Source organism: Hyperolius riggenbachi, chromosome 6 (assembly GCF_040937935.1).
Source record: "Hyperolius riggenbachi isolate aHypRig1 chromosome 6, aHypRig1.pri, whole genome shotgun sequence".
Classification (NCBI taxonomy): domain Eukaryota; kingdom Metazoa; phylum Chordata; class Amphibia; order Anura; family Hyperoliidae; genus Hyperolius; species Hyperolius riggenbachi.
Genome location: NC_090651.1, coordinates 94,038,475 through 94,059,700, shown reverse-complemented (window position 1 = coordinate 94,059,700; position 21,226 = coordinate 94,038,475). Strand labels below are relative to the sequence as shown.

Genomic DNA, 21,226 nt, shown 5'->3' with positions numbered 1-21,226 from the left:
TTTATTTTTTTTTTTGAAAAATCGGACTTTTCTGACCACCTGTCATGTTTCATGAGGTGCTAAAATTCCAGGATAGTATAAATACCCCCCCAAATGACCCCATTTTGGAAAGAAGACATCCCAAAGTATTCACTGAGAGGCATGGTGAGTTCATAGATTTTATTTTTTGTCACAAGTTAGCGGAAAATGACACTTTTGTGACGAAAAAAAAGTTTCCATTTCTTCTAACTTGCGACAAAAAAAAAAATGAAATCTGCCACGGACTCACTATGCTCCCCTCTGAATACCTTGAAGTGTCTACTTTCCAAAATGGGGTCATTTGTGGGGTGTTTACTGTCCTGGCATTTTGGGGGGTGCTAAATTGTAAGCACCCCAGTAAAGCCTAAAGGTGCTCATTGGACTTTGGGCCCCTTAGCACAGTTAGGCTGCAAAAAAGTGCCACAAGTGGTATTGCCGTACTCAGGAGAAGTAGTATAATGTGTTTTGGGGTGTATTTTTACACATACCCATGCTGGGTGGGAGAAATATCTCTGTAAATGACAATTTTTTTTATTTTTTTTTTTTTTTTTTTTTACACACAATTGTCCATTTACAGAGAGATTTCTCCCACCCAGCATGGGTATGTGTAAAAATACACCCCAAAACACATTATACTACTTCTCCTGAGTACGGCGATACCACATGTGTGGCACTTTTTTGCACCCTAAGTGCGCTAAGGGGCCCAAAGTCCAATGAGTACCTTGAGGATTTCACAGGTCATTTTGCGACATTTGGTTTCAAGACTACTCCTCAAGGTTTAGGGCCCCTAAAATGTCAGGGCAGTATAGGAACACCACAAATGACCCCATTTTAGAAAGAAGACACCCCAAGGTATTCCGTTAGGAGTATGGTGAGTTCATAGAATTTTTTTTTTTTAATCACAAGTTAGCGGAAATTGACACTTTGTGGAAAAAAAAAACCCAATACAAATAAATTTCCGCTAACTTGTGACAAAAAATAAAATCTTCTATGAACTCGTCATACACCTAACAGAATACCTTGGGGTGTCTTCTTTCTAAAATGGGGTCACTTGTGGGGTTCCTATACTGCCCTGGCATTTTACGGGCCCAAAACCGTGAGTAGTCTGGAAACCAAATGTCTCAAAATGACTGTTCAGGGGTATAAGCATCTGCAAATTTTGATGACAGGTGGTCTATGAGGGGGCGAATTTTTTTTGGAACCAGTCATAAGCAGGGTGGCCTCTTAGATGACAGGTTGTATTGGGCCTGATCTGATGGATAGGAGTGCTAGGGGGGTGACAGAAGGTGATTGCTGGGTGTCTCAGGGGGTGCTTAGAGGGGAAAATAGATGCAATCAATGCACTGGGGAGGTGATCGGAAGGGGGTCTGAGGGGGATCTGAGGGTTTGGCCGAGTGATCAGGAGCCCACACGGGGCAAATTAGGGCCTGATCTGATGGGTAGGTGTGCAAGGGGGTGACACACAGGTGGTGACAGGAGGTGATTGATAGGTGTCTCAAGGTGTGATTAGTGGGGGGAATAGATGCAAGCAATGCACTGGCGAGGTGATCAGGGCTGGGGTCTGAGGGCGTTCTGAGGGTGTGGGCGGGTGATTGGGTGCCCTAGGGGCAGATAGGGGTCTAATCTGATGGGTAGCAGTGACAGGGGGTGATAGGTAATTAGTGGGTGTTTAGAGGAGAGAACAGATGTAAACAATGCACTTGGGAGGTGATCTGATGGTGTGGGTGATCAGATTGCCCGCAAGGGGCAGGTTAGGGGATGATTGATGGGTGATTGACAGGTGATCAGGGGGGATAGATGCATACAGTACACTGGGGGGGTCTGGGGAGAATCTGAGGGGTGGGGGGGTGATCAGGAGTCCCCAGGGGGCAGTTTAGGGAATAAAAAAAAATAGCGTTGACAGATAGTGACAGGGAGTGATTGATGGGTGATTAGGGGGGTGATAACAGTGGTCTGGGGGGTGGGCAGGGGGGGGGGTCTGAGGGGTGCTGTGGGCGATCAGAGGGAAGGGGGGGAGATCAGTGTGCTTGGGTGCAGACTAGGGTGGCTGCAGCCTGCCCTGGTAGTCCTTCGGACACTGGGACCACCAGGGCAGGAGGCAGCCTGTATAATACACTTTGTATACATTACAAAGTGTATTCTATACTTTGTAGCGGTGATCGTGGGGTTAACAACCTGCCGGCGCTTCCGAACGGCCGGCGGGTTGTCGTCGCGGGTGGGCGGAGCCAGTTGCCGCAGGAAGCGTGAGTCACCAGTGACGCGATCGCTCCCCCGGCATGCCGAAAGGACGCAACGCCCATGGGCGTATTGCGGTCCTTTCGGCGTCCACTTTGCCGCCGCCCATCGGCTGTGGGCGGTCGGCAAGTGGTTAAAAGGAAAGGCAGCCTCCATATACCTCTCACTTCAGTTGTCCTTTAAAAAGGGAAGGAATGTTTTGAAAAATATTCATACACCATTATTGGGTGCCACCAAAACTAATATAAACTAATCTATCTCCACAACAGAGGGTACCTGGTGTATACCACCATTCATAAAGGGGTATGTTCTGTAATGTAGAAAGCATTCGACATTTCTGCACACACCTTTTCCATGTGCTCAAAATGACAGCTTGCCTGTGAGTCTTCTAGTGATTGGGTGATTCCAAACCTTAACCACTCTGCGACTGCCTAACGCAGGATGGCAGCCGCAGAGTGGCTCCCCAGGACTGTCTAAAGAAGGATTGCATCCTCTTGCGATGCGCGAGATTAGACTGGAGCACCTGTCACAAGGCAGAGCGGGTGTCAGAAAAGGAAGTAAGATTGATTTGAGTGGTAAGTTGCATGGCCATTCAATTAACTGTCAAAGCTGTGCAGTGGTGAATTGTAAAAAATCGCCTGGTCACTAGGGGGGATAAACCTGTGGTCCTCAAGTGGTTAACAGTGCTAGGTAGGGCTGTGAACGTGCTCTTTGTTATTATTAATGTAGTCCTATGTTATTCTGTATAGTTCAGGTGACCAGCTTGGTTGGAAAGATGCAGCTACAAATTCCATCTTTCCGAGGGGTGAAGTTTACAGATGTCAACCTTATGGAATTCGGCAGGTGTATCAATCAGTATAAGGAACTTGATTTTTTCTATGGTGTAGATGAGGTAGGTTTGTGTGTGCTTGTATGTTTGGAGTATATACTCTAAAGTTAATGGACTTTGTAAATGATGATTTCTCACCTTTTTTGTTTTTATGCAGCAACTCTTGGGAGCATTAGCCTTTGGTGCAAAGGGAGCAGTAGGCAGGTAACTCGTTTTTTGTTATTAAAATGCCATTTTCAAGAAAATGCTTATTTACTTCAGTACAGGTGTATCAGCAGCAGAAGCCTGTCTGCTTCTGATCCCAGATGAATACACATCGCTTTTTGCAAGTGTCTAGAGGAGCCAGACTCCCACTTCCTCTCCAGGAACTTTTGTACAGCGACAGACAGATTTTTGTGTAGGAGCAAACATTGCCTTGATAAAGGGGTCCTACGTGTGAAATGCCTAGGGGCTATACTTTGACCACCCAGAGCAACAAGGCTGGCAGCTGAATAGTGGAAGAGGCTACACAGGTTGCCCAGAACAACTGCAGCTCTGGGCTTCCGATATTGCTACAAATAAGACACAATGGCAGCGCAGAGCGATGTTGCGCTGCCTTACCGATAGCAAGAATTCAGACAGGTGCAAGTATAGATTGGAGCGTAACTAGTCGCATCCGCAGCTCACAGTCACGTCCACCAAAGCAGAGCCAGCAGGCTAACAGTCACCAGCAAGCATTCACACAGGCAAGACTACATGAAAGAACGTAACTAATAGCAACTGCAGCCTATAGTTACGTTCCTAGAAACTAGAGTAGCAGGAATACTACCAGTCACCAATGTGGTGATGGCAGAATCCAAGCTATCAGGATAGTGGACTTCACTGACCCACCGCGGATGCAGCGAACGTCCATCAGGCATGGAAACCAGGCAATACACAATAATACAGAAGAACAAACGGCTCAACTAACGGATAAATATATATTAGCAAGTCTGCATATATATTTATCAAGAAACTAGCTAAAGCACAAGTAATAAGGTCGCATTAAACTACAATAACAGATCTTTTACAGAGTGACAAAGTGCCCAGCAGACCAGTGTAGTGACCGCTATGACGGGCAAAGTCTAAAATGGAGGCAGACTTTTATGCCAGCATCAACCAATGGATGCATGTATGCAAATTTCCACACAGCTGAATGGTAATCGTTCAATTCTGAGCTGGCTTGATTACCATTTGCTAGCTGGCTGTGAATGCAAAGGACACCCATAAGAAATACTGTACATGCAGTATTATGTAACAACATGCATGCAGGAAATCCAGGGCTATCTGGCCGCAGCTCAGCTGCAGCAAGCAATTGGTGGAATGATGACCGCATCCTGAGCTGCCCAGAACTGCAGAGCGATTGCAAATGACAATGAGACTTAAGGTGCATACAACTACGGCCGCCAACGACGGGTCCGTCAGATCCTCCCGCTGGGTGGACTTTCAGGCGACAGTAGCGCGTGTGTACACAATGTCGGCGGACCGATAAGGCTGTTTCTGAGCGATCCGCCCGGCGGTCCGCCGACATTGCGTACACACACGTTACTGTCGCCTGAAAGTCCGCCCAGCGGGAGGGTCTGACGGACGTAGTGCGTGTGTACGCACCTTTATTGCGAATGCACTACCGAATGCAAGCAGATAAGCCAGAAATGTCTGTTTGCAGCTCCACTGCAACGGACAGAACACGCTAATTCTTTACCGCCCTAGGCCACTGTCACCAGCCGCCCCCCCTTTCAGTTGGTAGTGAGATGACCCCTTCCCTTCCCCCCCCCCCCCCCCCCCCAGTATAGGTAGCCAGATGACTCCTCCCCCTTTCCCTCCAGTATAGGTAGCCAGATGACCCCTCCCCCCCTTTCTCTCCATCTCTCCAGTATAGGTAGCCAGATGACTCCTTCAATACCTCCAACCCCCCCCCCCCCCCCCCCCTTCAGTATCGGTAGCCAGGAAACCTTCCCACCGCAGCAGCCATTAGTGTCACTCATTTCTCTGCTCGTCTCCAGTGCAGAAGCTTCCTCTTCCTTTCCATCTCCAATGCTGCCCAAGTCTATAGCTGCCGGCCACAATGCGAATGTGCACAGAGAGCAAGGTGGCTGCTGCACAGGGGGCTGGCAGCAGAGTACCACAGTCAGGCGCTCGCCTGATCTCCCTGCATTGCAGCATTTGCAAGCTTGCATATGCTGCACCAGTTTAGCCTGCTGCTTTGGTGCCCTTCCTCCTGTGGTGCCCTAGGCCACGGCCTAGGGGGCCTAGGCCTTAATCCGGCCCTGAATGTTGGCCCTAGAAAGAAACTGATTTTAGCATAATGTGTGTTTAGTTGTAATTTCTCCCACCTTATGGCTCCCTGCACACTGCAAATCCGTTTTCCGATTCAGTTTCCGATTTTTCAATTCCGATTTTCTGTGAATACATTCAACAGAAAAACAGATCAAAAACGCAGCATGCAGTAAAGATTAAAAATCTGAATCGGATGTAAAAACCGATTAAAAAGCGGAATCGTGTGCAGGGAGCCTAAGGCTGAACCGTTCTATCAGGAGCCCAGCAACAGACTGAAAACTATGAACCGATTGTGTAGGTATGCTCTGATACTACATGGAACTTGTAAAATTGGCCAATCAAGACTGGATGTGTACCAGGCTACAGAGGGATTGTCTTTAGGTGACTTATGTGGGTTTTTTTTTTTTTTTTTTTTTTTTTTTTTTTTTTTTACTTTATCTGTTTAATATTTTCCTTAGAATTTTTAATAACAAAGCCCTAATCTCCCAACAGCACATACAATTACCTGGGTGCTAAGACCAATAAAATGCTGGCGGCGTTTGAAGAGGGTGACCTCAATAAGGCTCGGGAGATAGAGGTACATCATGGCTGGGATATGTTATTGGATGGTGTCTTCTGCCCCCACCGTGTGGTTATCTGCAATTGATTATTTGTTTTATTATTATTATTTTTTTCCCCAGAATCAAATACAAGACTTCATAGCTTTGGTATTTTCCATGGGTAAGTACCTTAACATTTTTGTGCGTGTTTTTTTTTTTTTTTTTTTGTTAAGCAATTCAAAGGTGTTTGAACTGCTAGGAGTTTGGATGTAGCACAGCACCTATGCCACACATGCTGATATAAGAAAAAAACCATGAGATCTTGAGATTATTCTAAACATTTTTTTGTTCCTAGCATGTAGGCCCAACAAAAGGTTTGTGGGCTTGCACTGTATACAAAAATAAGGCAAGAGGGATATCTCAAATTGTAAAGGTGGCCACACACCATACAATTTTTTTTTTTTTAAATATCTGTTCAATTCAAGAATTGCAAGCAATTTTTCTGACTGTCAGAAAATTTGCTTGCAATTTAAAGAGTAACTGTTAGCCCCCAAATTGAAATTTTAAACACTATTGCAATGTTTTATTTATTATATAAGTGAGCCAAAAAGCCAATGTACAAGTTAAAAATCAATCTAATTTTGTTACTATCTAACCTTTTCCCCCAGCTCCTGACGCAAGCCGCATATCAGATACTGTAGCATGCAGAGCATGCCTATGTCTGGCCGACCCCCCTCTCCCCCCCAGGACCAGGTGCCAATATATTCTCCCCACCGCAGCTGACCGCTCTGACACGGAGAGAGCGGCAGCACTTCCAGCACCGTCACCGCAGAGCAGCCAGCGCCGTGCATCTCTCTCACATGTGACTCGGCGGCGGCTGCTCTGCGGTGCTGCTCTGGAAGTGCTGCCGCTCTCTCTCCGTGTCAGAGCGGTCAGCTGCGGTGGGGAGAATATATTGGCACCTGGTCCTGGGGGGGAGAGGGGGGTCGGCCAGACATAGGCATGCTCTGCATGCTACAGTATCTGATATGCGGCTTGCGTCAGGAGCTGGGGGAAAAGGTTAGATAGTAACAAAATTAGATTGATTTTTAACTTGTACATTGGCGTTTTGGCTCACTTATATAATAAATAAAACATTGCAATAGTGTTTTAAATTTCAATTTGGGGGCTAACAGTTACTCTTTAAGATTGAGATTTTTCAGCAGATTTTCTGTCAGATCGTTTATCATTCACTTCTACGAGAAATCGATCAGAAGAACAATCGAAAATCAGATCGGACCTGTTGGAAATTATCTATTGAACCATCTATCTGCCAGAATATCTCGTGGTGTATTCCCAGCATTACATTTCAAAAATTTGCCCAATGTACCATGCACTTATGTTCAATTTTTGCTCAGTTATGATAAAAATGATTGTAAACTCTGAAAAAAAATTGCTTAGGTGTATATATTAATAAACTGACAATCTACCACACACCATTCAATTTTTTCTTAAAAACTGATCAGAAAAATCCACCATTCCTGATCAATTTGTATCAAATAAAAGCAGGAAATCCGATTTGGATTTCTTGCTTGATTGAAGAAGAAAAAAAGGTTTTGATTTTTTTTCGGGAAATCCATTCATTTTTTTTTTTTTTTTTTTTATCATCGAATTGCGGTAAAATCAGGGAGCTTTGGCTGCTTTTGGCTCCGAAGTAGACGGAAATACCCGATCTCAGTCGGGTCCGCTCTACTGCGCAGGCGCTGGAAACTTGCGCCTGCGCAGTAGAGCAGACCCAACGGCGATCGGGTATTTCCACCTACTTCGGAGCCGACAGCCGTCAGAGCGCCTGCGCAGGAGCCGGGAAGGTAAATATTGACGTCATCTTGTACGGAGGGCTGCAGCGAGACCCCTGAGGGACGGAGGATGGCGTGGGAAGCTTCATTAGGATCCTGAGGCTTCCCCCCCCCCCCCCCCCCTTCCCCAGGGGACGTTTTGACGTTACAGATTCTCTTTAAACTGTTTGTCTTTGTTTTTTTTACAGGCTGGGGTTTACCAGAATTTAAAAACATAATGTCTCTGGTATCTAAAATAAATTTGGGGCCACCCCGATTACCCCTGTTGTCAAGCTGGAAACCGGAGGACACAGAAAAGACCACAACAGCGATGAACAAACTGGACCTAATCTAAACTGTGACACACTCCAGGCTAGATGAAAACTTAATGGTTATGATGAACAAGTCTCGGGCACCGTCTTTGAAATGGCCTTGATGTTTATTTGTCTTTATGGCTTCTAGTGTCGAAAGGAATATGCCAAGGTTAAAATATTACATTTCTTGAATGTTTTGACTGGATCTTTAAGGGTAAGGCTTTGCAAAACTGATATGATTTTGTGAGAAGTCACTGGCTGCTCTGTATTTTCTTCAATCACAGAATTTCCTCTCCTCAGTCTCCTCATCCTCATGGAGCCTTGCCTTCGGCAAAAACTCCACTATCTGTACCGTGTACAGTTGGCAAGAGAGGACAATTAGAGGAGTAGACTTGTTTTAACAAGGCCTGATCCAGTTCATTTTTTTTCTCCTAAAGTTTTCCCCTAGGTTATCTTTCACAGTGCTGAAAAGTGATTTTAAATGGAAGATGAAAAATATCTCCTAGGAGAAAATCCAAATTGGATCGAGCCCATAGTCTTGTCAGTACAGTTGTAGACATAAATGCTAGGGACACCCATGTACGCATGTTTATGCTTTCAGGTGGTACATGCAGATACAATTTGTGACTTACAAAATCCTGTTGGGTTTCTCAGATTTCTCACGCATAAGTATCTGCATTAGTCCTATCTCGCCTTCCATTTTGGAATGGCTCTGACAAGTTGTAAAAAAAAAAAAAAAAAAAACGTTGCCTCCAGATGTTATCTAGCAGATTGACCAGCTAGAGTTCAGCCAGGTTAATTTCAGTTTTGCAAGGGCTCAACTGCTAGCTTTACTATTGTATTACTAATCTTCCTTAAAGGATACCACAACTGAAATGTGACATAATGAGATAGACATGTGTATGTACAGTGCCTAGCACACCGATAAATATGCTGTGTTCCTTTTTTTTCTTTCTCTGCCTGAAAGAGTTAAATATCAGGTATGTAAGTGGCTGACTCAGTCCTGACTCAGACAGGAAGTGACTACAGTGTGACCCTCACTGATAAGAAATTCCCCTTTTTTACCTCTTTCTTGCTCTCAGAAGCCATTTTCTGCTAGGAAAGTGTTTTATAGTTGGAATTTCTTATCAGTGAGGGTCACACTGCAGTCACTTCCTGTCTGAGTCAGGACTAAGTCAGCCACTTACATACCTGATATTTAACTCTTTCAGGCAGAGAAAGAAAAAAAGGAACACAGCATAGTTATCTGTGAGCTAGGCACTGTACATAAACATGTATCTCATTATGTCACATTTCAGTTGTGGTATCCTTTAACATTGTATTTAAAGGGCAACTGAAGTGTGAGGGATAGGGAGGCTGCCATTTTTATGGAGCTGTCAGCCATACTATCTATAAAAACAACAACCCACATATATACGTAGATAAATACTTGCTCTACTTACATAACATGTATTGCACTGTGCATGTTTTGATTTTAGTTATTTTTCTACAGTAAAAAAAAGAGAAAATCCTTCTTAGCACTTCCCATTTTAAGTGTGGCTATTTGGAAGCCAATCCTGATGTAATTTCCTCCCTTAGGCCAGAAACCCACTGGGAGCGCTTTGTAAGCGTGAGTGATTTCAAAAAGCTCTTGGTAATGCAATGCTATGGGGGATTTTTAGAAAATCACATCACTCAAGTGGAATCACACCCATAGCATTACATTAGCTAGAGCTTTTCAAATCACAAAGCGCTCAGAAAAGCTCTCCTAGTGGGTTTCGAGCCTTACTCTCCTCTGCCTGATTGTGTATGCATTGCCTGCCCTTCACTATAGAAAGTGCATTGTCTCAACTTGAGAAATACTGGCCAATCAGAGAGGAACAGAGGTGTGGGAGGGGAAAACGGGAGGGAAAGAGGCTTCAGCCAATCGGGCTACATTAGTTAAGTCAGGGGACGTAGAGAAGCAAAAAGGACAACCCAGCATGCCCTGCAACTTCCTTTTGTGTGTACCAAAATATGGCAGCCTCCATATACTTCTCACTTCAGTTATCTTTTAGGGCTCGTTTCCACTAGGGCGAATCCGCATGCGGGCACTGCATGCGGATTCGCATAGCTAATGTTAGTGGATGGGGCTGTTTCCACCTGTGCGGCGTGCGGGAGCGATTTGGCAGCGGGCCAAATCTGCACGGCGGGACCCACAGTTTTCGCCTGCGTCGGGAATCCGTGCGAATCGCCGCTAATGTATTTAATAGTAAAAACGCATGCGTTTGGTACATGCGTTTTTACCCGCGATTTCGCGTGCGATTTCGCACCCTTCCCAATGTTGTTTTGTCCTGGCAGTGTCATGGTTAATTTCGCATGGCACCCTGCCATGCGAAATCGCACGCGAAATCGCAGGTAAAACGCATGCGGAAACGCACCCGCATGCGTTTTTACAAGCGTCGGAATGCCGGCGAAATCGCGTCGCACTAGTGGAAACGGGCCCTTAAGGTTTTCTACTTAAACTCCAGCTCATAAACTCTTCTATTTAGTAATGAACCAGTCTTGGTGTGAATACCAGGGACCTCTCAGCCTCATTCGTGTTCCCACCGGCCTATAAGGTCTGCATGTAATTCGTGGTGTGGGGAAATTCACACTCCTTCATTCTTTCACTCACTCTCACAAATTTTTACGCTGCATTTTTGCTCTTCACTCACCTAAGCAGAAAGTCGGCATTTGTAAATAACTTCAGCACTTATTATGTCAGAACTTCCACCAACCACCCATCGAAGTGTAGGCTTACCGGAGTAATAGCAGACCCAAGTTATGAGGTCTATGCACAAGTGTTGCCACCAGGCCAAGGCAGTTTCTCTCTGCTTTCCTAGCTCTTTACACCTTCCTATGCATCCAAATAAACCAGGCTCCCAAGATGTATATATGCAACCAAGGAATACAGCACACTATTTAATAGTACACTTTGGCTTTTTCTTATTTGCTCTCATAGGCTTTGTTTACATCTAAAATCAAAATCACAAAAGCCAGCATTTTGTGATTTATTTTTTTGAGGTGTGGTGTGTGTTTTTTGTGTACAGCGCTTTTCAAAGCCCTTTTGCAAAGCAATTTTGTTTTTTTGACCCGGAAAATAATAAATACAATGTATTTATTCTTAAAAGCGTGAACTTAATCGCCGCACAAAGCGATTTTGTGAGCGTTTTAACGTTTTTCCTATACCTTCCATTGTAGCAAAATCTCTTTAAAAATGGTACAGGCAGCGCTTTGCTGAGCGGAAAGCCGTTGAATCGCGCTGATATGAACTATCCCATAGGGATTCATTGCACAAGCGTTTTTAGAATGATTTTTTTAAAATCGTTGGCTGAAAAAAATGGGGAAAACGCCCTAGGTGTGAACGAGCTGTTCTGAGCCAGAAACATAAAACCTATTTATATACTGGCCCTTATCGCAGGGACCCAGCAGAAGTATCTCACCTTGTATAGAAGTATGGATGCCGTCACCTCAGACACCAGAGTGGTTGGTGGACTAGCTTATGGATTGTGTATTATCTTGAGTGCAGATATTCATATTTATAAAGCTGGCATTGAAGGAGCCTTTTAGAACAGTTTGTGCCAAAACTTTAAAAAAACTAATCACGCTGTAGTTTGATGCCCACATGTGCTTAGCATATAAGACATAACAAATAAGCAAAATGGCAAGGTCCTCCTGTTAAGCATGCAATATAATCCTGTTCAAATATTGTCATTGGTGTGATTGGGAAGTATATTTTTTTTTTACCTCTACAATGATATGCCTGGCCAATTTAAGTGCCAATGCACTTACATGGCAGGTAATGAGTGAAAAGTTGCATGGAACTAAATGCAGTTGGTCATTTGTAGAACATGTAGTCATCCTTGATTACAAAGGTGTGTGTTTTCAATGAGGCCTTCCCTCTTCTTTAGATCTAGAGAATTTATATTTTACTATATCAGACAAGTTTTAAAGCCTACCATGCACTAGTGGTGACTTTTACCTGGATGCCACCATGCACCACTCAGTATTCTCAGCCATCTGATAGGATGGCAGGCTGGCAGCTGCTAGATTTGTACTGCTCAGGTTATCGCCATGCGTAAATACAATGCTTGAAAACTTCACATGCCTACAACAACTTGGAGCACACCTGTCATAACCAATATGGAGGTCGTCATGGATTAACACATTCTAAATTATTCATCTGGAATAAGTGTGCAAGGAAGGTTCCAGGTAATAAGCCTGCAGAAGCAGGTTACAAATTTTTCTCCAGACCAGATTGTCTATGACTGGGTTCCCGCTGCCATAAATGTTCCGCTTATGAAAGGGGAACAGATAATCAGACATGCAAACACTTCCTATGTGAAGCAATGGGACACATTCACATTGGTCTTTTTGGAACAGATCCATTCATTCAGTTCTGTTGAGCGGAACTGAAGGTTGTGCAGTGCACAATCATTCTGCATCTGTATTACTGACGCGGCGGGCAGAATCATTGGAAGCCTATGACAACAGACAGTGTCCTTCATCACTAGGCTGGTTGTCACATACGCTTCGCCTGAGCAGATACTCTGTAAACGCACGGTTGTGCAATGTGAACCCAGCCTAAAGGGCAGGTGTAGATGCTTTTTTGAATTGTATCTATACCGCCTTCTGCCTCTAGCTGTGCTCAGCCTAAACAGAAGCTGGAGCAGTCCACCCACTCACAGAACCTACAGTAATATTACTTGTTTGATTGTATTACATTAGTTAGCATAGGGTTTGTGTTTTGTTTATTTCTCACACAATGGCCTCGATTCATAAAGCATTCCCGCATGCGGAAATTCTAAAAACAGCCAACTTTACTGACCACATAGCAAAATGTGTATTCATAAAGGCTGTTTCCGCATGTGAAGTGGACTTTCCCGAGCAGAGCGATAAATTACCGCATTGTGTGGTGATTCTATGAGGAAATGTAACAAAGTTAATTCATAAAAATTAGCGCAGGCGGTATGCGGACAGGGAATACCGCTCCCTCTGAGGTAGCGATAAGCATGTGGAGTACATTTAAGTGAATGGGACAGACCTCCCAAGCAGCAGCAGAGAGATCACCGCACGGAGGGACTCGACCAGCTTCTCCTGTTTCCGCATGCCTACCGACAGCCTAACGCTAGCCTACAGCGGGATATTTCCACACTCCTATCGCAACTTTATGAATGACCACCCAGAAGGCTGAAATACCGACAGCGGTGTTTCCCCGCACGGATTTACTTTACCGACAGCACTTTTATGAATCGAGGCCTATGTAAAGGTTACCATGTTTGTAGTATTTTGCATGTTTGTTTTGTTCCTAATGTTTGTTGATGTTTGGAGCAGTGTCCTCCAACCCTGTCCTCAAGGCCCACCAACCATACATGTTGTGTGGAAATCCACACTGGTAGTTAATCAGCTCGGTTGAGACACTAATTACCTCACCTGTGCATTTGTGTGGTTTTCTGCAAAACAGGTACTTTCAGTGGGACTTGAGGACAGTGGCCTCAATTCACGGAGCTTTATCAAACGTTTGATAATTTACCTCATGGGTAAAATCTCATTTTGAATTCACTAAGGTGTTATATATTTGAGAGTTTTATCGGTAAAACATTCGATAAATATATAACACCTTAGTGAATTTAAAATGAGATTTTACCCATGAGGTAAATTATCAAACGTTTGATAAAGTGTTTGATAAACGTTTGATAATGCTCCGTGAATTGAGGCCAGTGTTGGGGGAACTGTGGTTTGGAGGAGTCTAGCCAGAGTTGCACTTTTTATGTTCCAAGTGCATTTTGGGAAAGAGAAATGGGTAATCTGACTGGATGAATAATTAAAGACAACAAAAACCCTCTACTGCGTTTTATTATGATATATAAAAACTCAGGTGTTTCTTTTTATACAGACGTCAATATTTTGCACATACAAAGCCTATGACAAGCACTTGTATGAAAAATCAATGTTACATGGAAAAAAAACAGCCTAATAAAAACTTTAACTAACTTTTTGTATTTGTCTCATGATTTTACTGTTTCATAAGTGTTGGTCAATACTCTGCAATGTACCGTAGTTATACTTCCTTATATAGGTGGGTTTGCGCTTAGCTGCTCCAAACGCTATGTAATGGGTGGGTTCATTCTTGGCTATGAGCTCCACAGAAACAGAGGATTTACATATTTTTAATAACTCATGCCTGAAAATATTAGAGAGATGGGCATTAGTTTTGTCTGTGGCCCTGCACTCCACATCGCGTTCCAGCCCTCATATACTTCCTCGTGAGGGTGGAAATATGTGAGAGCTGGAACGTGACATGGAGGGCAGTGCACAGAGGTGGCGACAAGGGTAACGTAACACCCCCTGCTGTAGTGCATGTGTACAAAGGTTCTGACTGGAATAATTTGGAATGAAGTTCCTGTGAGAACGCGGAAAAGCCGCCGTGCGTTCTGACAGCAAAGGTGGCTGATTCCGCGTCCAACGCGGCGGTTTGCACGCGGAGACGTGTGTGTCTGGTAACATGGCAGAACGCGGAAAAGCCGCCGCATGTGCTGACAGCGAGGCGGCTGGTTCCACGTCCAGCACGGCGGTTTGCACGCAGCAGCGTGCCTCTGGTGTGGCTAAATCTGTTAGTTCACACAGGTTTAGGAATATGCGCGCGTGCTAAGAGGCAGAGCTTTTATGACGGCCAAGAGGGGACCAGCTGACCAGGCTGGTCAGCTGATGCCAGAGCAAGTTTCTATTGCTCCATCACTTAGAGGTGGCGCCAGAGAGCACTACACTATATATAGCTGCTGGCCAGTCACAAGTGGTCTGCCGTTGCGAACACTACGTGGAAGCACTCAGACCTTAGTCAGATCCTGCAGTGTGTTTGAACCAGGTGGACCTGGGAATTCACACTGAGCCAGATTACTTGTATTGTATTCTGTTTATGCTTAGACCAGTTCCAGGGTGTAGAGACCACGGACCTCACACCCAGACTAGGGAACCTGTGTTACCATTTTGTTATATATCAGCTTAGTTCCAGGGTGTAGAGACCAAGGACCTCACACCCAGACTAGGCATTGTTTGATATCTGTTATGACTTATTGCTTTCCTGACTACTCCTCTGATTCGGTACCTCGCACATCTGATACTCTGTTGCCAAACCCTGCTTGCCTTGGATACCGAATCAGTCTTCTGTCTATGTACCTTATCTGACCGTGTGTTGCCGACCTGGCTTCCCCAACCTCGAGAGCTATCTCAACTATTAAGAGATAGTCTTCAGATCTCTCAGTGACATTTTGTCCTTATTGTCACTCACTCTCTGAATCTTCCTTCTTCCAGCCTGACTCCGCCCATTAGGGAGTCTCCGGCTACTGGAAGGTTTCCTTATCCTTAGAGCAGTATTTCCCATACTGTCTCTAATTTCCTGTGCTATTCTCAAAGTACTACCGTTACACCAAACACTCACATCATCCAGGTGTCAAGAGGTTAGCAATATATCTGTATTATCGGTGATTCTGCAGATCATCAATAATCAGGTATATATCTGTATTCTTGGTGATACTGCAGATCACCAATAATCAGATTCTCTCTGCGTGCTGACACCGATCGTTACAGTTCCTAATTTGAATATTCCAAACACATTAATACTAAAAGGAGTTTTCGAAAAGCTAGCTGCCGTCACTGTAGGTCGCTGCTGATCTGAAGTGTGATGAATGCCACTGGGCAATTCAGCAGGGGGGTCTGGACTTTCTAGAGGAGGAGACCAGGAGCAGAGGAGGTAAACCAGCAGAGGGGGGAGCAGGTGACCAGCATTGCCTAAGCTTCCCCAGTGCTGGCCTTGGAGCAGGTGGGGATTCTGGGCAGTGGTAACTGTTATAATTTAAGTAGGCCTCAGTTATTTGGACTGAGTTTTAGGTAAAAGGCTTGTTTGCAGAGTATACCTTTTTTTAAATAGGTTTTCGTGATGCAGGCAGAAGCATCTCAGTGTCTGCTTGAAGCAGATGATACAAGCAGATACTGAGAACATGTTCCTGAAGGAAGGCCACAGGTCTACACTGCCCCAGACAAATGGACTACGAGAACAATCAACATAGGCCATATTTACAAAATATCACATTCTTGTATATAAGTGAAAGGCATCATGGAGTATTAATCGAGTAGGTGGGTATTATGACACCACGAGGGGTCTAAGCCAATAGTTGGGTCTGGGGGATGACTAAGATGAGGTCACATTTAACTCTTTCCTAGTCAGTATTAAAGGGCCGGATGACCCGACAGAGCGCATTCTTATTCGTACTTTCATGCTCTCTATATGCTGACTGGAACCCCTAATTATTTCCTTTCTTTATGTAATCTGATATAATGTATGCTGTGCAGTTAGTCTAGATGTAATGTAGGATAGACATAAGAGGACCTGATCTTCAGCAGGAAGGTAATCACGCAGCTGTAACGCAAGGCAAGAATCTGCTTGGCTAAGATATGACGAACTATATCTGTTTCCTGAATAAATAACTTGTACATTGAAGAAGCCTGAGAACGGTCTATCTCCAATAATGCTTGCTGTGTTGAGAGTCAAGTTATCTCACAGTCTGTGAGGTGCAACTCTACGAAGTTGCTGGTGTGGAAGCAAATAGGTGATTTATAACAGTAACACCGCCCCCCCCCCCCCCCCCCCCCCCCATTTCTTACATGCGCACATGGAGGCTAAGAGGGCGCCAGCACTGGATCAGTGGAGGTGAGGTGGACAGGCAAAACCTTTGTATTATCCAGAGGCTTCCCTCTCTACTGAGGTAAGTACTGTATCTAAATGGGGCAATGTTTCCCCTACAGGTGCACTTAAACCACTTTAGGACTGAAGTCTTAAAACCCCTTAAAGAGAACCAGAGACGAAGCACCCTCATGTATTTTATTACATTTATCAGTGGGAACATGACAGTAAACACCTACCCTGCTTTTAGTTTTATTCTTTTCAGTCTAATCTATCTGTTATCAACTGTTATAAGAATCCACCGACTATTCAGTCGAGGTTTGACCTGGAATCATTATAGCTGAGTCACTCTTCTGTGGAGTCTTTTCAAGCCCAAGCCTGCCACCTCCTGGATCAGATTTCCTTACTCAGAGCTGTTGACATGGGAGGGGCTGCTGCTGCCGAGAAAGAAGCTCTGAAACAGTGTATCTGTGTGCAGGGTGCAGCCTGTCATTATCTACTGCATGCAGTTTCATTTCCTTTCCTACAGGCAGCCACACAGCATTCCAGAATAATAGTTGAAAGCAGACAGATGAAAGGCTGCAGCAGCCCTGCTTGTCTATAGTCTCATAGGATAGACAGCACATCCAGAACAACTCATAACCCGGAATCAGAACAGGTATGAGCTGGCGGCCATATTGGATATTTCCTGGAGCAATAATGGATAAAAAAAAAACACTCAAAAAGGCACACCAGAGTGGCGAAATTATCAGGTAGAGCATTTATTCTTTACAAGCTATCAACTGATATGTTTATTTTGTGTGAATCGTTCATCTCTGGTTCCCTTTTAGGACCAGACACTTTTTTTTTTATTCCATTCACACCACTGCAGCTTTAACGGTTTATTGCTCGATCATACAACCTACTATCTAAATGAATTTTACCTCCTTTTCTTGTCACTAATACAGCTTTCTTTTGGTGCTATTTGATTGCTGCTGTGATTTTTAGTTTTTATTATATTCTTCAAAAAAGACATGAATTTTGTCCAAAAAAATTATTTTAACTTTCTGTGCTGACATTTTTCAAATAAAGTAAAATTTCTATATACATTTTTGTCCAAAATTATTGTGCTACATGTCTTTGCTAACAAAAAATCCAATAAGTGTATATTTATTTATTTTGGGTAAAAGTTATAGTGTTTACAAACTATGGTGCAAAAAGTGAATTTTCCCATTTTGAAGCATCTCTGACTTTTCTGAGCACCTGTCCTGTTTCATGAGGTGCTAGAATTCCAGGATAGTGATAAATACCCCCCAAATGACCCCATTTTGGAAAGAAGACACCCCAAAGTATTTCACTAAGAGGCATGGTGAGTTCATAGAAGATTTAATTTTTTTTGTCACAAGTTAGCGGAAAATGACACTTTGTAACAAAACAAAATAAAAAAAGTCTCCATTTCTGCTAACTTGTGACAAAAAAAAAATGAAATCTGCCACGGACTCACCATGCCCCTGTCTGAATACTTTAGGGTGTCTACTTTCCAAAATGGGGTCATTTGTGGGGTGTTTACTGTCCTGGCATTTTGGCGGGTGCTAAATTGTAAGCACCCTTGTAAAGCCTAAAGGTGCTCATAGGACGTTGGGCCCCTTAGCGCACCTAGGCTGCAAAAAAGTGTCACACGTGGTATCGCCGTACTCAGGAGAAATAGTATAATGTGTTTTGGGGTGTATTTTTACACGTACCCATGCTGGGTGGGAGAAATAGCTCTGTAAATTAGATTTTTTTTTATTTGTGTGAAGAAAAAAAAAAAACTCATTGACAGAGCTATTTGTCTCACCCAGCATGGGTATGTGTAAAAATACATCCCAAAACACATTATACTCCTCCTCCTGAGTACGGCGATACCACATGTGTGACACTTTTTTGCAGCCTAAGTGCGCTAAAGGGCCCAACGTCCTATGAGTACCTTTAGGATTTCACAGGTCATTTTGAGACATTTGGTTTCTAGACTACTCCTCACAGTTTAGGGCCCTTAAAATGCCAGGGCAGTATAGGAACCCCACAAGTGACCCCATTTTAGAAAGAAGACACCCCAAGGTATTTTGTTAGGAGTATGGTGAGTTTAGATTTTATTTTTTGTCACAAGTTAGCGGAAATTGATTCTTATTGTTTTTTTTTTTTCACAAAGTGTCATTTTCCACTAACTTGTGACAAAAAATAGAATCTTCTATGAACTCCTCATACACCTAACGGAATACCTTGGGGTGTCTTTTTTTCTAAAATGGGGTCACTTGTGGAGTTCCTATACTGCCCTGGCATTTTAGGGGCCCAAAACCGTGAGGAGTCGTCTAGAAACCAAATGCCTCAAAATGACTGTTCAGGGGTATAAGTATCTACAATTTTTGATGATAAGTGGTCTGAGGGGCCAAATTTTGTGGAACCGGTCATAAGCAGGGTGGCCTCCTAGATGACAGGTTGCATTGGCACTGAAGCGCAGGATGTTCTCAAATCTTGACCTGGACATGGCAGCAGAGAACATGGGCATGTGATGTATTGGGTGCGTAAACCAATAAGACCGCAATACATTTCTTTTTGACTAAACCCATGTTAAGGAAAAGGCCCCAAAAAAATGTTACGTTCGGAAACTTGGAGTGGTTTCCACCAAAAAGGCTGGGCATGGTAGCTTCTTGGATTGGCGGTTGCGTATTGTGTGGCATAACTGTTGGTCTCAGCCACAATTAAGTCGTAGCGACCAGCAGTGATCAGAAAAAAAAATTCTGTCACTGCGGTGGGGCGGGTGAGGGTTTTGTGATCAGAAGCCTGCATGGGGCAGATTAGGGCCTGATCTGATGGGTAGGAGTGCTAGGGGGTGACAGGAGGTGATTGAGTGATTAGAGGGGAGAATAGATACAATCAATGCACTGAAGAGGTGATCAGGGGGGGGGGTCTGAGGGTGTGGGCGGGCAATTGGGTGCCCGCAAGGGGCAGATTAGGGTCTGATCTGATGGGTAGTGGTGACAGGGGGTGATTGATGGGTGATCAGGGTTTAATTAGAGGGGAGAATAGATGCAAGCAATGCACTGGCGAGGTGATCGGGTGGGGGGGGGGAGTCTGAGGGCGATCTGAGGGTGTGGGCGGGTGATTGGGTGCTTGCAAGGGGCAGATGAGGGTCTGATCTGATGGGTGGCAGGGGGTGATTGATGGGTGATCAGTGGGTGATTAGAGGAAAGAACAGATGTAAACCATGCACATGGTAGGTGATCTGAGGGCGGGTGTATGGGCGATCTGAGGGTGTGGGCGGGTGATCAGGTGCTCGCAAGGGGCAGGTTAGGGACTGATCTGATGGGTGGGTGGCAGTGACAGGGGGTGATTGACAGGTGATCAGTGGGTGATTACAGGGGAGAATACATGCATACAGTACACGGAGGGGGGGGGGGGTCTGGGGAGGATCTGAGGCTGTGTGTGTGGGGGGGGGGTGATCAGGAGCCCCCAGGGGGCAGTTTAGGACCTGATCTAAAATATAGCATTGACAGATAGTGACGGGGTGATTGATGGGTGATTGGGTGCAAACAGTGGTCTGAGGGGGTGATTGGGGGGGGGGGGTCTGAGGGGTGCTGTGGGCGATCAGGGGGCAGGATCAGTGTGCTTGGATGCATACATACACAGCTGCCTCCTACCCTGGTGGTCCCTTGATCACTGGGACCACCAGGGTAGGAGGCAGCCTGTATAATACACTTTGTATACATTACAAAGTGTATTATACACTTTGTCGCGTCAGATCGAGGGTTAACAACCCGCCGCCGCTGCTAATTGGCCTGCGGGTTGACGGTGGGCGGAGCCTAATGCCGGCGGATGAGCGCGCATCTATGCGCTGATCGGCGTTAGGCAGTCCTGGGGGTGCCACTTTGCCGAAGCCCATAGGTAGTGGGCGGTTGGCAAGTGGTTAAAGTGGACCTGTACTCCTGCACAAGACAGAAGTAAAACATGGAGAAATTCACCCTGTATGCATTTATAGAGTTTAGACTCTAATTTCCCCCTCATCTGTGACTAATCACTAGTGTCATTTCATCTCTCAGCTGTGTCAGCTCAGGAATCTTGACAGTCTTTGGCAGAGCAGCTAGTTTGTAAACACAGGATGTTAGCCCTATGTCTGCATCCATGAAAGCAGGAAGTAGACACACTGCAGATTTATTGCAGGATTTGTATCAGATGAAACAAAGAAATGTTTTTCTTTAACCTCCTTAATGGTAAACAGAGTCCAGCTCGGGGTGGAAAAAACATGCCAGGAGCGGTAATGCTGAGCTGGATTCATGGTAGCCGCCGGAGGTATATGCAGAGCAACGCGTGCAGCGGGCGGTTTCACTCATCTCCTGGAGGATCCGATGTCTGCTGCCATTCTTTTTCCTCTCCACGGAGGCTCTGCATCCCCCTGGTGAGATCGCAGCGCTGTATCCCAGCATGATTTTTTTTCCCCCGGTTTAAGAGTCTAAAAGCATGCAAAAATATTGCACCGCTTGTAGACC

At 44.7% G+C, this 21,226-nt stretch overlaps 1 protein-coding gene and 1 long non-coding RNA gene across 5 annotated transcripts in view; one reads left to right on the top strand and one right to left on the bottom strand.

Moving 5' to 3' along the window:
• Positions 1-8,950, top strand: part of NPL (N-acetylneuraminate pyruvate lyase) — a 34,017-nt gene extending 25,067 nt beyond the window's left edge. For all 3 annotated transcript variants that reach the window (XM_068239683.1, XM_068239685.1, XM_068239684.1), the window contains 5 exons: positions 3,003-3,145; positions 3,240-3,286; positions 5,870-5,954; positions 6,058-6,097; positions 7,940-8,950. In XM_068239683.1, the coding sequence (XP_068095784.1) occupies positions 3,003-3,145; positions 3,240-3,286; positions 5,870-5,954; positions 6,058-6,097; positions 7,940-8,085 (461 nt within the window). In that variant the 3' untranslated portion in view covers positions 8,086-8,950. The remainder of the gene's footprint in view (positions 1-3,002; positions 3,146-3,239; positions 3,287-5,869; positions 5,955-6,057; positions 6,098-7,939) is intronic.
• The window catches only part of LOC137521000 (uncharacterized), a 155,285-nt gene that overhangs the window by 111,827 nt on the left and 22,232 nt on the right, over positions 1-21,226 (bottom strand). The window contains exon 3 of one of the 2 annotated variants that reach the window (XR_011021986.1): positions 5,884-6,013. The exons of the other annotated variant lie outside the window; for it this stretch is intronic. This is a non-coding gene — a long non-coding RNA (uncharacterized lncRNA). Of the gene's footprint in view, positions 1-5,883; positions 6,014-21,226 lie in introns of those variants that run through there. 2 annotated transcript variants of the gene reach the window in all.